This window comes from Glandiceps talaboti, chromosome 19 (assembly GCF_964340395.1).
Source record: "Glandiceps talaboti chromosome 19, keGlaTala1.1, whole genome shotgun sequence".
NCBI classification, from domain to species: Eukaryota; Metazoa; Hemichordata; class Enteropneusta; family Spengelidae; genus Glandiceps; species Glandiceps talaboti.
In genome coordinates, this window is record NC_135567.1 from 9,576,285 (window position 1) to 9,591,276 (window position 14,992).

The window sequence follows — 14,992 nt, forward strand, 5'->3', positions numbered from 1 at the left end:
ATATTATTAGCATTACAATGTTCGAAAAGTCAATAAGTTTATAACATAAAATCCCGTTCTTTCCTTTTTTTCATTTAAATGTAAATTTAAATTGTTTCATTTTTTATCATAATAATTGCAATTACAGTAGATGTGTTTGACTGTTTTTATAAATATAATCGAATGTGTGGGCTACTATTAACACACTATTTTCAGACGCAACTTCCGTGTTCTGCAACATGGCTGACGAAGTATCGAAAGCGCAAGCCGCCTCCCCCGGTGGGGATACAATCTTTGGAAAAATACTACGAAAGGAAATACCCTGTAAATTCATATATGAAGACGAACAGGTAACACTGAGCAGATTTAAATACATATCGCATTTGCTTATTGCAAATGGAAGCGACCTTGGCCTTGTTGGAATTTGCATAATGTAACCGTCCGTAACGACTAACATGTGTCATGAGATGACTGTATATACAAGTCACAACGTGGTTAAAATTAAATAAATATTTTCAGGAGAGAGATAATATTTTTGGCAGTTCTTCAAAGTCATTTTTCATCGAACGAGAAGCCTAGTTGTGATTATTTGTGTATGTAACTTGCCAGCATAGGTTGTCCGTTGAGCATGGGCGCCTGGTTGAGCCAGACATCAATTTACTGTCAATGTGTCATGTTATTATTAATATTTACTTATTTTTTACAAAAAAAACTCCGCTAATATGTGCTAACTCTTCAGTAGCTCCATGCAGCAAGTTGATTGTATACTTTTTTTTAAATCAATTGTGAACCTTTCATGTTTTGTTTTTTCAAAATTTGTACCATACCACAGTCTCTGGTAGTGTGTGTAGTGTAATGAAGATGGATTATTCCATGTATATTGTGTCATGTTTGCACAAAGTGTAAAAATTGAGTCTAATAGCTAGCACCAACCTTCATTAATGCATAAATGAATTTACAACTACGCAACAGTCAGTTCAAATACAGTCAACATGAGAACCTATAGCTAGAGTTGCTTTAACATTCTTCATAATCAGTGGAATACATTTTATATCAAAACGAAAGTGAAACTGTAGTGTATGAAGTAATATACACGTGAAAACACTTGTGTTGTTCAGCCCTGGCATGTTGTTTTATTTAAGTATTTTCATTTGGAGCAAAAAACTTGTACACTGAGGTTGTACCACTATATATATATATATAATATATATATATATATATATATATATATAGTTTTGATAGTTCTGGAACTCTTTCTTGGTTGTAACTTTGAGTTTCACGCATAGTGCGATCATCAGATTATTAATTCTTGGAAATCAGTAGGGACCGACTCGTTAAGAACAGTACCATAAAACGGTCGTGGTTTGCGACGATGTTTATTTAGAAGGTACAGCTTTCTACTTACTGAGTCACAGACACTTAACTATCACTTACAATTAACTGAACTCAAACCTGGTATATATAACTCATAAATGGTCTGATGATGTAATTTATAGAATTAGTATACCGCCCTCTAGTGTCCACTTACTGAAGTACACTTAACTATCACTTGTTATTGACTGAACTCAAACCTGGTATTAGGATATGATTTATAAATAATTTGACGAAGTAATTTTTTTTACGTATAAAAAGTAAATCTTTTCTATGCAACAAGGTGTTCTAACAATACCGAAAGTCAATTGTAATGTCATAGAAAGCATACAGAATATACAAGAATGGTTTAATCAAGGTTGAGAGTAAATTTAAACTCAACGTGTGATGCTTTAAACAGTTTGGCAAATTTCAACTGGCTGTTCCATTATTTCAAGGGGTGCAAGGTTTGTGAACAGAGGTGAATAAACTTAACAATTTGTGAATTGTGTTGTCTTTTCATAGGTAGTGGCATTTAATGACGTCAATCCTCAAGCTCCGACTCACTTCCTGGTGATTCCACGGAAAGCCATTGATATGTTATCCAACGCGCAACAGGAAGATGAACAGGTATAGACTGAATTTGATTTCAAAATCTGATAATAGTCGTCAACTATTTATTCACTATGGCCTTCACTTTTTAAACATATTGCCCTTTGTATTACGTGTTCACGTTTTAATCATCGCTACCGAGACTGTTATTCCTGAGGGCGCCACCCACTACGAGACCCCAGACAGGAAATCTAATCTAAAATTTTCTGCTCTGGGAAGCAGACAGTCACAAACCATTAGCGGTCCAATTGCAACAAACCCGCGGGCTTGCCTGGCGAAAACGGGTGTCATAAAAGTTGTTTGCATCTCTAAAGCTGTTTGTAGCGTTACTTATAATAGCCTTATAAATTGATAACAACTGATATAAGACGGAGATAAGGTTTGCCTCAATTGCAGTCCATGCAGACGGCCAAATAGAGGTTTTACAGCTGTTTACTTGTGTTATGTAAGAGCCCATCATCACATGTGTAAATATTGGTACTCTTTGATAACAAGTCCACTTGCTTGGCTAATGGCTTGTCCCAGTAATGGCCAATTTGATATTGCAGAGTAGCTGGTTTATTTTGCCGGCTACCGGCCGTTATCTACATCCCTGATCATATCACATCACTTATATCACATAACACATATCACATGACACATCACATGACATCACATGAAACACATCATAAATGCTGGTCTTGTTTATTCATTTCGATTTTTATCGTTTCATTTTACAGTTACTTGGTCATATGTTACTTGTAGCGAAGAAAGTAGCCGAAGATCAAGGGTTGAAAAACGGTTATCGCGTTGTCATTAACAACGGACCAGATGGTTGTCAGTCAGTGTTCCATTTACACATACATGTATTGGGAGGACGTCAAATGACCTGGCCACCAGGTTAACAACCTGTACACCCCTATCTCTACTGTATCATTGGTACAGTCCCATTGTAGACCATCATTTGGTTAAACTATTACTCAATAATTAGGTGGGGGCAGGGTAGCTTTGTCATATTCAGATATGCGAGTCTCAAAAACTAACTATATCTAACTAATTGCAACTACAATAACTACATCTGACTTAAATAGCAAAGAATTATCAATTTTCTAAGCACTTCTGACTGTGAATTCATGCCATATATGGTCGCGTCAGTGCAGTAAGGTAAGACCTATACAATTGTATATCAGATACGACCTTACTGCCCTCACGCGACAATATTTGCTATTATTACTTTGTCCGTACTTAGAATGGCCATCTATGTAACAGCGCCCTCTATAGTTCATAAAGCACAATATTTGGAATGTCGTAGCTGGCACTGTATGTAAGCACATTGCTACTAAAGTGTCTTTATTTCTGTACTAGAGAATCCTGGTTTGATTGTAAGATGAAAGCTTGTATCTTGTAAAACTTACATCACTGAAATAAAATCTTTTAATTCTACAAATGTGGTTGTTTTTGTCTTTTTGACTTCTGAGGGTGATTTGAAAGTGAATGTTTGTTGTCAAAGCAACATAGACAGACAGACAGACAGACAGACAGACAGACAGATGGGTAGGTAGGTACGTAGATGGATAGATAGGGAGATAGAATGATAGATATATAGATAGATAGGTAGGTAGATACATACGTACTACATACATACACACGTACATATATTTATACATAGGTACACAGATAGGGAGGTACATAGATAAAGATAGATAGACATACATACATACATACATACATACAGATACGTACGCACACACACACATATAGGTAGATAGATAGACACATACATTTATACATAGGTACATAGATAAATAGGTAGATAGATAGGTACATAGATAAAGATAGAGACAGACATACATACATACACACACGCATACATATATACATACATACATACACACACGCATACATACATACATACATACATACATACACACACGCATACATACATACATACATACATACAGATACGCATGCAAGCACGCACGTACACACACATATAGGTAGATAGATACATACATACATACATACATATGCATACATACATACATACATACATACATATGCATACATACATACATACATACATACATATGCATACATACATACATACATACATACATAGTCACTGACTATGGACATCCTAGCCTAGTCTCTATACGGTACTTACACCTCAACTCACCACACTGACATCCAGATATGCTGACTGTAACGGTGGTCGATCCTGTGTTTGCTATTAGTTACTATTAGCTTCCTTTTAGCTCCAGTAACAGGAACTTTTCTCTGAAATGTGTTTAAAATTGCATCAAAATTTACTATACCTGGTTTATATATGTCAGTTCATCGAATTACCTAAACCCAAATAGTACTCTGTTTACTTGCCTGATGTCCATGTGTAAACAATATCTAAATATTAAAATACTCCTGGATTGGCAAAGATATGTTGACAAAAAAAATATGAAGTCATGTTTTCAGTTACTGAGGCATTAGTCTGATGTTACTTTTACCGTCCGGAAAAAAAACCTTTGGAAAAGACAGTTTCCATGACAACCTATCGTTATGGACCACAAATGGAGATGGACCGGCCGTGTAGATGAGTTACATACGGGACATTGCATTGAGGTTGTCATTATCGCTAAATATTGACCACGTGATGTGACCATCGACCCTATTCTTTATTTACGTGTAATGGTCCCCGTCCGGTACAATTTATCTGAAATGTTATAATTCATTCTAACTGTGTAATTCGATACAATAATTATACTATAGTGACAGCGACAGACGGTGTGGTAGACTCGTGTATAACGTGAGAGCCTAATTTCGCCGATCTCTATCTGCCGGTCGCCCGGAACAACTGCACAGCTTGTAGCTAGCTATGGCGAACGAAGACGGAGTACCAACAGTGCCTGGTCAGTCTGCTTCAAATGGTGATACTGTTTTCGGTAAAATTGTAAGAAAGGAAATTCCGTGCGATTTTATCTACGAAGATGATCAGGTATGTCAGTTTTCTCCTTCCCCGCCAATGTAACAGGCCAGCTGACGTGACGTGACGTGCATGAGCATCACAATCTTTGTCACCCTATGGAATTGCGCCATCTACGACAACATAGAGCCGAGTCCCTGGAACTGGAAAACGGCATAGTCTCTTGACACTGACGATAAAATAATATATAAAATAAATGAGTAAGAGTCATCGGAGATCTTTTGAAACCCCGACAACTTTGTAAGTAGTGTGTAAGAGAGAGAGAGAGAGAGAGAGAGACAGAGAGAGAGAGAGAGAGAGAGACAGAGACAGACAGACAGACAGACACACACACACACACACACACACACACAGACAGACAGACAGACAGAGAGAGGGGGTGGGACTTGTACATATGATAAGTTATATACAAACACAGTAAGTCTTACATCGTATTAATTTATATAAGCTTACATACCCATTTATACACACATATATATATGATATAGTTAATTTTCATTATTCATGCATATTTCATGTGTTTATTTTTATTATTATTATATTTATTTGCTTATCTCTTTGTTTGTAACACAGTTTGTAGGTTCCCCTATTCCATGAAAGACAACTATGATTTTCTCCACAGGTTGTAGCCTTCCACAACATCCAACCAAAAACACCGACTCATTTCTTAGTGGTTCCGAAAAAAACGATCGACATGTTATCGAATGCCCAACAGAAGGACGAACAGGTATATTACAATAATAACGAAATGACGTCTCTCTCTCTCTCTCTCTCTCTCTCTCTCTCTCTCTCTCTCTCTCTCTCTCTCTCTCTCTCTCTCTCTCTCTCTCTCTCTCTCTCTCTCTCTCTCTCTCTCTCTCTCTCTCTCTCTCTCTCTCTCTCTCTCTCTCTCTCTCTCTCTCTCTCTCTCTCTTTCTCTCTCTCTCTCTCTCAACTAAATATCCACTCCATCGTCTTCTGTCTGACCATAACCGTCACAATGGATGATGCTTCACAAAGAACACTAATTTCCACATCGATATCTTTGCAGTTTAGTCAATGTACTTTGGAGACATGTGCTGGCATTCTCCTCAAAGAACACTTCCATAACTTTGCAGTAGTCAACACTAGTATTAGTAGGAAACGAGATGGTATTTCGCAATGGGCGACATTATATTTACGCACGTGCACGGAAAATGCGATTGACCAGATCTCCTTGGAGTGTGGTGATTTTCCCCTAACTTCGTACTTTTGAGACGTCCAGCATAAATTAACCTTCTTGGCACGCATTGAATAATTTAGATGAATTGTCGTCTGCCACATGATCAACAAACTCTAATGATTCGTTGTATATACCATCATATTATTTCCAGTTATTTATTCGTTTTTCTTTCTTTCGTTTCAGCTTCTTGGTCGTCTGCTATTAGTCGCCAGGAAAGTAGCCAATCAGCTTAGTCTTGTGAACGGATATCGTGTCGTCATCAATAATGGAACAGCGTCTGTTCGGCATCTTCATTTGCATGTTTTAGGCGGGAGACAAATGACGTGGCCGCCAGGTTGAAACAAAAAGTAACGTTAACACGTTTCCTAGTTTCCTGCCGAAAATGAGACAATATATAGGCCTACTAGTATAAGAAAGGCAACAGGCCCATCATCGTCGTAAACAACACAGTCTCTTTTCTGGCACCGTCCAAGACGCACAGACAAATACATTTCGCAGTGTCGCGGAAGAAATAACAGCTCTGGTTTGAGAAGGCAGGCCCTTTGGAAATATTTTCTATTTTCAGTTTGTAATTCACTTTTTGTAGTATGTAAGGAAAATGTTCTTCATATGTTTTTATATTTTTCCCAGTTTCTTGTTTTTGTAGGTCCCTGGATTTTCGCGCTCACCTGACTGTTTCACGATTACAAACGTCGCTGTGTACACCACTAGTTATCAGGCGTTCAAGGATATCTGGATACCAGTAATTATCGGGCTGTGAGGAGCCTCTTACAAGAGCGCCATCAACGACGAATCCTTCAATCTAACTTAGAGGGCAGTAGATAATATCGCCAACCAAATACCATTGTAAAGAAAAGGGTACCAAGTTTCATGAGTTTATACATAATCATACATCAAATATCATTGTAAAGAAACATGTAAAGACATTTGGCATTGCCAAATTTGTAATTTTATTGACAAAAGTTATTGAAAAAAGCATGCTGGAATAAAAAAGAGGTAACCCGCAAGAGTGGAAAGTAATACAATTGAACCCAAATCCTTACAGTAGTGTTATTTTATAAGTGGTTAAAAAGTATAACGATTACTAGTTATAACAAGAGCGTCATCAACGACGAATTATTTAGTCTATTTACAAGTCACATCACAGCGATGCTGAGATGAAGGAAGTTAAAATTTGACAATTTCACATCGCCGTAAACCACAGCCTCCTTTACGACACTTTCCAAGACTCATCGCCAAGAGGCGCTATTTCGAAGTGTCGCAGAAGAAATAACAACTCTGGTTTGCAAAAAATGTAGTTTCATAATAAATGGATCGAAACATAGAGACCCGTAATTTTGCTTGTATTATGATGAGTTGATAATAAAAAATATAAATATATTATCAATGTTATAACTTTTACTTCATTTTGCTTAATTTTGTAAAAGATGGATACAAAAAGTACCATAAGGCCTAGAAAAAATAATTGTTTGGTTCCGGTTACCTGACCCCACCTAGATTTTCACTGCCAACCGATGCGGAAACTGACATCAACTTAAAATAGACAATATAAAACTGTTCTTCCAATCTGTAATGGCTGTACATCTGATAGGAAGAAATAAATAACACAGAGACCATTTGGAAAACAATAGAAAACCTGAACTAGAGACTCATAAATGAAAAACAAATAATATAAAATAAAAAATCTACGTACCCCACCTACTCTAAAATTGAGTGTAAACGGAACCACACAATTTTTTAGGCCTAACAATGATACTGCACTGCCAGAGAAAAAGCCGTACGCGCTAGCGAACCACAGGGACACGCAATATTTCCTTAGTGTTGTTTTCTTTGTCTATAGGTTTAATATAACAATGTTTTGACTTGAATATATATTTTTTCCCGTACCTCTTGGAAAGTTACGTATATTGATACATTTGTAGTAGCAGGATTCGTGTGATATTTTCCTTATTAGGAATTAACGATCTAAGGAATGATATCTATGTGTCCCTGTGTAGTGTACCCGTCTACAGTCGTAGCAACAGTATCCATGTCTGTTGTTGGTATACAACGAAAATCATCAACCCTGAAACAAAATGCCGCCTGACTCGACAAAAATCTCACTAACATTGCTACATTTTATCGTCTGGCTAGATAAACATCTTACCGACAGCGTTTCGTCAATTGCCTGGCGTGACAAACATCTTTACCAATACACTTTCTTTGTCTGAGCTACCATTATCTCAGCAGATCATCGCCACATTTACACATCCCTGTAAACCTAATAAGGTTGGCGCATTCTTTGATATTTTGATATTCAATTGACTAAAATGTATCAATTTTTAGTTCAGTCTTGTCGTACAAGATGATAACATGAGGAATTATTTAGATTTTTCTCGATTCAGACGAAAATTACATTTTCAACACCAAAGGGATATTTTGTCTAGCCATACAAACAACTGTAACAATGTTAGTGACGTTTTGTTTAAGGGTAACTTTATGCTTTTCGTTCCAGGCAACACTACGTGTCCCTATGGATCGAAAAATAGGTTACTGAAAAAGTAACTATCACGTGATCACTAGTCTGTAAAATAACCCGTAAGCCCCAATGCTACATCATAGTTAATTCAAAGTACCCGTCAGTTATAATTAAATACCCACATGAACCATAATTCCAGTTATTTATAGTAATAATAAATAAGTATAAAGTTCAAAAGATGTCACACTCCCGTAAAAAATGTTAATACCCACAAAGGTAATATGTATGTATGTATGTATGTATGTATGTATGTATGTATGTATGTAGATATCAAAACAAGTACTTTTACAATGATTAATTCTCACTCAAACAAAATTGAACAATCCTTGCGCACCATAGCATGTGTTTGAGTGTGTGTGTGTGTGTGTCTGTCTGTCTGTCTGTCTGTCTGTCTGTCTGTCTGTCTGTCTGTGTCTGTGTTAGTGCGTGTGCGTGTGCCAGGGTGGTTAGAGTTTAGTTTTCCCGCCTTGCATCTTTTGCTCTTCATATAATCTGTGTTCAATCATTATCTACGTTGAACAACATCGGAAACAAGACTGTGCCGTGCAGCATGGACCATTGAAAAGCCACTCTGCGAATCTAGCAGCTCTGGTCCATACCAGATTGATACAAATCGATATCAACAAGAGACCAAACACGATTACCATGGAAACCACCAGATGCTTCGAATCTTGATCTTTCGTTGGAAGTATATCGCCGAATCCCACAGTTGTCATGGTTACGAGACAGAAATAAACGGATGTCCGATAATCCCAGTTTTCCATGACACCCATAATTGCAGAACATATTAATATGTAGATAATAAGGACTGCAGCTAACATCACCAGTGGAACTTGGACGCTAGCTACCATCGATTCGTTCACATCAACGAAAGCGAAACGGGTGTCGTCCACTTGACTTTCTACCACAATGACGTCATCAGCCTGCGTACCCATGGTTTCATCTTCCTCCCGGCTGTGCTCTTCAGCATTCTGCGGGTCGTCATTGTCGTCGTCGTCGGCTACTATCTCATGTCTCTCAGTACCAGATTCAATCAACTCTCGGAATTGTCGGTTTGTTTCGTGCGAACGACGTCCGAACATAGCCGAACACATACGGACGGCCTGGCAGCGTAGATACCAATAGACTCTTTTCACCGGTGTAGCGAGATGTTCTCCCAATTTAAATAAATACAGGAAAAATAACGGGATACCCACCACGCTGTAAAACGCAAATATCAGTTTGCCAATGGCTGTTATCGGGTAAATATGGCCGTATCCTATTGTAGTGATTACCGTCAGACAAAAGAAACACGCGTTGAACCAATCATTGAAATCACTATCATCCGTGCGGTCCCTGTTGTAATTCGGCGATTCATTTTCTCCCGTACTTTCGATTATTTTCCGGACTTCTTTCTCGTGATTTGTTAGTAGATCTATCGCCAGGACGGTCCAATTATTAGGATCACTCGACCAAACATCATGCAAGGAATGCAGTAGTTCCGACCGCAGTAACTTTACATCGAGGGCTGGGAGAACGGTAGTCGGAATATCGCTAATCGATGCATTAGAAATGGTATCGGTGTTCTCGTTAACATCGTGTTCGGATCCTACGGACGATTCTGTCAATTTGAAGAGTATCCCGCCAACTAATACGTACACAACTATTGACAGCCACGAAAACATTCGCCATTGAAAGTTTCGTGTACATGCATTTGCGTCACATAGGTGCACTCTCGATTTTCTCGCCTGTCCCGTTTCGTCCGCCATCTTTTTCTAAGTAAAGGTCACTGCATGGAACCATCTGTTGACATGGTACACACTATGTATACACACTATGTATGGTATTACATGCATACACAATTAACTACCTTTTAAATTACATGACATGTGCGCTACGGAGAGTATCAAGTCAAACAGTGTAGACTCAAATTCTAAACGGGTACAGTATAATTACGTTTTAAAAACTTAATTGGTATTTAGTGAAGTTTTTAAACGTAAAATTACTGTACCAGTTTTTAGAATTCGAGACTAATACAGTGTAGACTAGCGAGAGAATGTGTGTGTGTGTGTGTGTGTGTGTGTGTGTGTCTGTCTGTCTGTCTGTCTGTCTGTACATGTGTATGTATGGATGTATACATGTATGTGCGTGTCCGTCTGTCTATGTATGTATGTATGTATGTATGTATGTATGTATGTATGTATGTATGTATGTATGTATCATATGTATGTATGTATGTACGTACGTAAGTACGTACGTACGTACGTACGTATGTATGTATGTATGTATGTATGTATACATACATGTGCGTGCGTGTCTGTCTGTCTGTCTGTCTGTCTGTCTGTCTGTGTATGTATGTATGTATGTATGTGTGTGTATTTGTGTGTTATTTTAAAAGTGGTGACATGGATGTGAAAATGGGACTTATTTTAATTCTTAATAAATAAAAACGACTTTACTGTCTTTTCTACGAGTGACAAATGAGAAATAAAAAAGATCAAGTCCGTGTCTATAACACAATAAATAGCATGAAAAAAAAAATTAAGAAAGCCTACGTTTAAAATGTGAAGAAAACAAATTTATTGCTGTACGTACAGTTCTTTTGACGTGCTTTGTAAATAAACGTGGTAAAGACATGTAGAGGTGTTAACAATGTCAGATCTAGAGTACTGGCTTAAAGTGGATATATATATGTATATATATATATATATATATATATATATATATATATATATATATATATATATATATATATATATATATATATATATATATATATATATATGTGTGTGTGTGTGTGTGTGTGTGTGTGTGTGTGTATGTGTATGTATGTATGTGTGTATGTGTATGTGTATGTGTGTGTATGTATGTGTATGTGTGTGTATGTGTATGTGTGTGTATGTATGTGTGTGTGTGTATGTGTGTGTGTGTATGTGTATGTGTGTGTGTGTGTGTGTGTGTGTGTGTGTGGATGAGGATTGAGTAGTTATTTTGGATTTTTAATTTATAAAATAATTTTGGCTTCCTACTTGAAACATCATTTTGAAACAAAATAATGTAATTTATCCAAAAGACAATTCTGAGACAGAGTTGTAAGTTCCACAGGCTAGGGCTATCGTTCAAATAAAAAATAGATGGTAGATCATTTAAAAGCTATACCCGACCTGGCCAATGGTACCCCCCCCCCCCATTCGCAAACCAGAGTTATTATTTCTACCACGAGGCTCGTTAAGAACGTTGCCGTAAAACAGACCGTGGTTTGCGACGATGCCCCCCCCCCCCCGGCTTGTTTCCCGAGATATATTCCAGGATATAACACAATATCAATAAACTATCGATAATATCGATATGACTGGCAGGTGATATGTGAAAGAGGTCCAATAACACGGGATTTCTAGGATCACGTGAGTTCACAAACGACTGGCTGGGCCTGGACCCTATTTTGCATATGACTGACTGTATGTTTGGAGGTGGAGAACTTGTGATGACTCACTGGCAATTACAGCAATCACCAAAAATATAAACATTCCCTATCTGGGTTGTTCATATGCAAATGCCACATATTTGAATAATCATGAGTGACACACAATCTAAACAGCTGTTTGCAGGGGAATTTGTCTCATTTTGAAAGTTATTTTTCATTCTATGAAATTAACAGATTGATTTTCATCTAATTTGTGTATCAAGTTAGCATCCTACGACATTCACAAACAATTTGTACATGATACATGACCCCGTGTTTCTCGGAGCACCGAAAAACAAGACCCAGAAGCCAATGCTCTGTACAGCAGTTTGAATTTCCCGTATTTGCAAGGATTAGCCATAATCCTCTTTATATAGGGCAGTCGTGTCTTTAAAAAGTGTTTCTTTGAAGCTGTGCAATGTTGTAGTTTTGACGTAGGTGGCGCTATAGATGGGCTATTATGGCGGAAGACGATTCCACACATCGCCAAGGCGATGATACCATCTTCGGGAAGATCCTGAGAAAAGAAGTTCCGTGTGATTTCATTTACCAAGATGAACAAGTATGTAACGTCTAGAAGATTTTTTTAATCACAAACTTGTCTATACACCATGACACTGGACGCATACGCATATGCTTACGAGTGTACACCATATCTGGCCTACGATACGTTGTGTCGTGAGGGCTTGACCGAAGTGTGAGGGCGCCCCGTCACGGCTTACCTGATAGACTTAACAATACAAGCCCACGATACCGTGACTAGTATAATGTTTTGCTATCAGTATGGGTATTTGCAATTCTGATCAGGTTCATGGGTTCATCGATCAATACATCCATGCTACACAGTTGGTCTCAGCTTCAGATTGGAGGCCAAGTTGAGGCTAGTCTCATAATTCTAAGCCTCGTATTCGATCTCATTCTATCGTCTCAGGTATGTATGCTTGTATTCAGGGGACGTGGGTACAAATGCTACAAGTGTCACTTTTCTTTCCTCAATTTGATTTAATTTGTACCTTACTTGGCTGAGTTTCATTTGCTTCTAGTTATATATTGCATATTGCGATCATCAGACACTCTGATGATCGCAATATGCGTGAAACTCCGAGTTACACCCAAGAAAGAGTTCCAGTACTACCAAAACTATTACGCTCTGCCACTGCGGTATAGAGCACTGTCTTAGCAGATTGATACTCACCGAGGTATATATATATATATATATATATATATATATATATATATATATATATATATATATATATATATATATATATATATATATATATATATATATATATATATATATATATATATATATATATATATATATATATATATATATATATATACACACACACACACACACACACACACACATGTATATATATATGCATAAGCATATCTACATGTTTAATGTGTATTATTGAATTGTACTGCAATATGTGTCAAAAATCCTCAGTTGCTTCCCTACTTCCCTTTTATTTGTCAAACATCAATTAATTTATTTACAGGTTGTTGCCTTCCATGACATTGATCCTGTTGCACCAATTCACTTCCTGGTGATTCCAAGGAAATTTATTGATTTACTATGCAATGCACAGCAAGAAGATGAAAGGGTAAATATGTAATATATTGACCAATAATCTAGGGGGAATATTAACTTTATCAACTTATGTAATATACTACCAGTAAATACAAGATGAAAAGGAAGATATGTAATATATTTACCAATAATTTAGGGGAATATTAACTTTATCAACTTATGTAATATACTACCAGTAAATACAAGATGAAAAGGAAGATATGTAATATATTGACCAATAATCTAGGGGGAATATTAACTTTATCAACTTATGTAATATACTACCAGTAAATACAAGATGAAAAGGAAGATATGTAATAAAATATATTGACCAATAATTTAGGGGAATATTGACTTTATCAACTTATGTAATATACTACCAGTAAATAGAAGATGAAAAAGGAAATCATGTCATAATATATATTGACCAATAATTTAGGGGAATATTGACTTTATCAACTTATGTAATATACTACCAGTAAATACAAGATGAAAAGGAAGATATGTAATAAAATATATTGACCAATAATTTAGGGGAATATTGACTTTATCAACTTATGTAATATACTACCTGCAAGCACAACAAAATGGAAAGGTAAATATGCAATATATATTGACCAATAATTTAAGGAAATATTAACTTTATCAACTTGATTAATATACTATCAGTATACACATACTTTTGTTTTTGTTTGTTTGTTTGTTTGTTTGTATATTTGTTTGGTTGTGTATATTTATGTTCATCTGTTTGTTTTGTAACACGGTTCCTGTGCTCCCTGTGTTATCAGCACTCTGTTGACATTATTGTTCTTCTATCACAGTTGCTAGGTCACCTGATGTTGGTTGCTAGGAAAGTAGCCAATCAGCTTGGTCTTCAGAATGGATATCGTGTTGTCATTAACAACCATCGTGGTAGAGACACTGTCTATCATCTCCATCTTCATGTCATGGGTGGCCGTCCAATGAAATGGCCACCTGGCTAAAGGAATAGAACTAATAGTTCATTTTAGCTTAGAACCTTCAAAATAAATGTTTATACTGGATAATTCTTTAAGTATATAAACACTTGGCTCCCAAGAAGTCCAGTGGGGGGGCCATTCCTCATGGGTTCAGTGTTAATGCAGAAGGAAACCGGAGTACCCAGTTATTAAAATCACTTTTTTTTTCAATCTTTATTTGAATAAATATTTTGAATCATAAATGTGTTCTTTTTCTTGTGTAAAATGAGTGATTGATTGACCTGAATGGGTGATTGGTTGACCAGAATGGGTGATTGATTGACCTGAATGGGTGACTGATTGACCTGAATGGGTGACTGATTGACCTGAATGGGTGACTGATTGACCTGAATGGGT

At 36.8% G+C, this 14,992-nt stretch overlaps 3 protein-coding genes and 1 pseudogene across 3 annotated transcripts; 3 read left to right on the forward strand and 1 right to left on the reverse strand.

Moving 5' to 3' along the window:
* The first annotated feature begins 204 nt into the window (after positions 1–204).
* Positions 205–3,312, forward strand: LOC144449944 (adenosine 5'-monophosphoramidase HINT1-like). Its single transcript, XM_078140501.1, has 3 exons — positions 205–329; positions 1,855–1,959; positions 2,661–3,312. Exons 1-3 carry the CDS (start codon positions 219–221, stop codon positions 2,823–2,825), a joined length of 381 nt encoding a protein of 126 aa, XP_077996627.1. The 5' UTR covers positions 205–218; the 3' UTR covers positions 2,826–3,312.
* Positions 3,313–4,789: 1,477 nt separating this feature from the next.
* On the forward strand, positions 4,790–6,437 carry LOC144449975 (histidine triad nucleotide-binding protein 1 pseudogene; annotated as a pseudogene).
* Positions 6,438–9,125: 2,688 nt separating this feature from the next.
* Positions 9,126–10,364, reverse strand: LOC144449976 (potassium channel subfamily K member 18-like). Its single transcript, XM_078140542.1, has one exon. The coding sequence runs from the start codon at positions 10,362–10,364 to the stop codon at positions 9,126–9,128; it is 1,239 nt and encodes a 412-aa protein (XP_077996668.1).
* Positions 10,365–12,518: 2,154 nt separating this feature from the next.
* Positions 12,519–14,772, forward strand: LOC144449947 (adenosine 5'-monophosphoramidase HINT1-like). The gene is made up of 3 exons (XM_078140505.1): positions 12,519–12,620; positions 13,567–13,671; positions 14,459–14,772. The coding sequence occupies exons 1-3, from the start codon at positions 12,519–12,521 to the stop codon at positions 14,618–14,620; spliced, it is 369 nt and encodes a 122-aa protein (XP_077996631.1). The 3' UTR covers positions 14,621–14,772.
* Positions 14,773–14,992: the final 220 nt, after the last annotated feature.

Excerpts from the sequence above, each read along its gene's own strand:
- LOC144449944 (XM_078140501.1), top strand. The coding sequence starts at position 219 with ATGGCTGACGAAGTATCGAAAGCGCAAGCCGCCTCCCCCGGTGGGGAT. Across the intron at positions 330-1,854 it reads TCATATATGAAGACGAACAG|GTAGTGGCATTTAATGACGT; the intron begins GTAACACTGAGC and ends GTCTTTTCATAG. Across the intron at positions 1,960-2,660 it reads CGCAACAGGAAGATGAACAG|TTACTTGGTCATATGTTACT; the intron begins GTATAGACTGAA and ends TTCATTTTACAG.
- LOC144449976 (XM_078140542.1), bottom strand. The coding sequence starts at position 10,364 with ATGGCGGACGAAACGGGACAGGCGAGAAAATCGAGAGTGCACCTATGT.
- LOC144449947 (XM_078140505.1), top strand. The coding sequence starts at position 12,519 with ATGGCGGAAGACGATTCCACACATCGCCAAGGCGATGATACCATCTTC. Across the intron at positions 12,621-13,566 it reads TCATTTACCAAGATGAACAA|GTTGTTGCCTTCCATGACAT; the intron begins GTATGTAACGTC and ends ATTTATTTACAG. Across the intron at positions 13,672-14,458 it reads CACAGCAAGAAGATGAAAGG|TTGCTAGGTCACCTGATGTT; the intron begins GTAAATATGTAA and ends CTTCTATCACAG.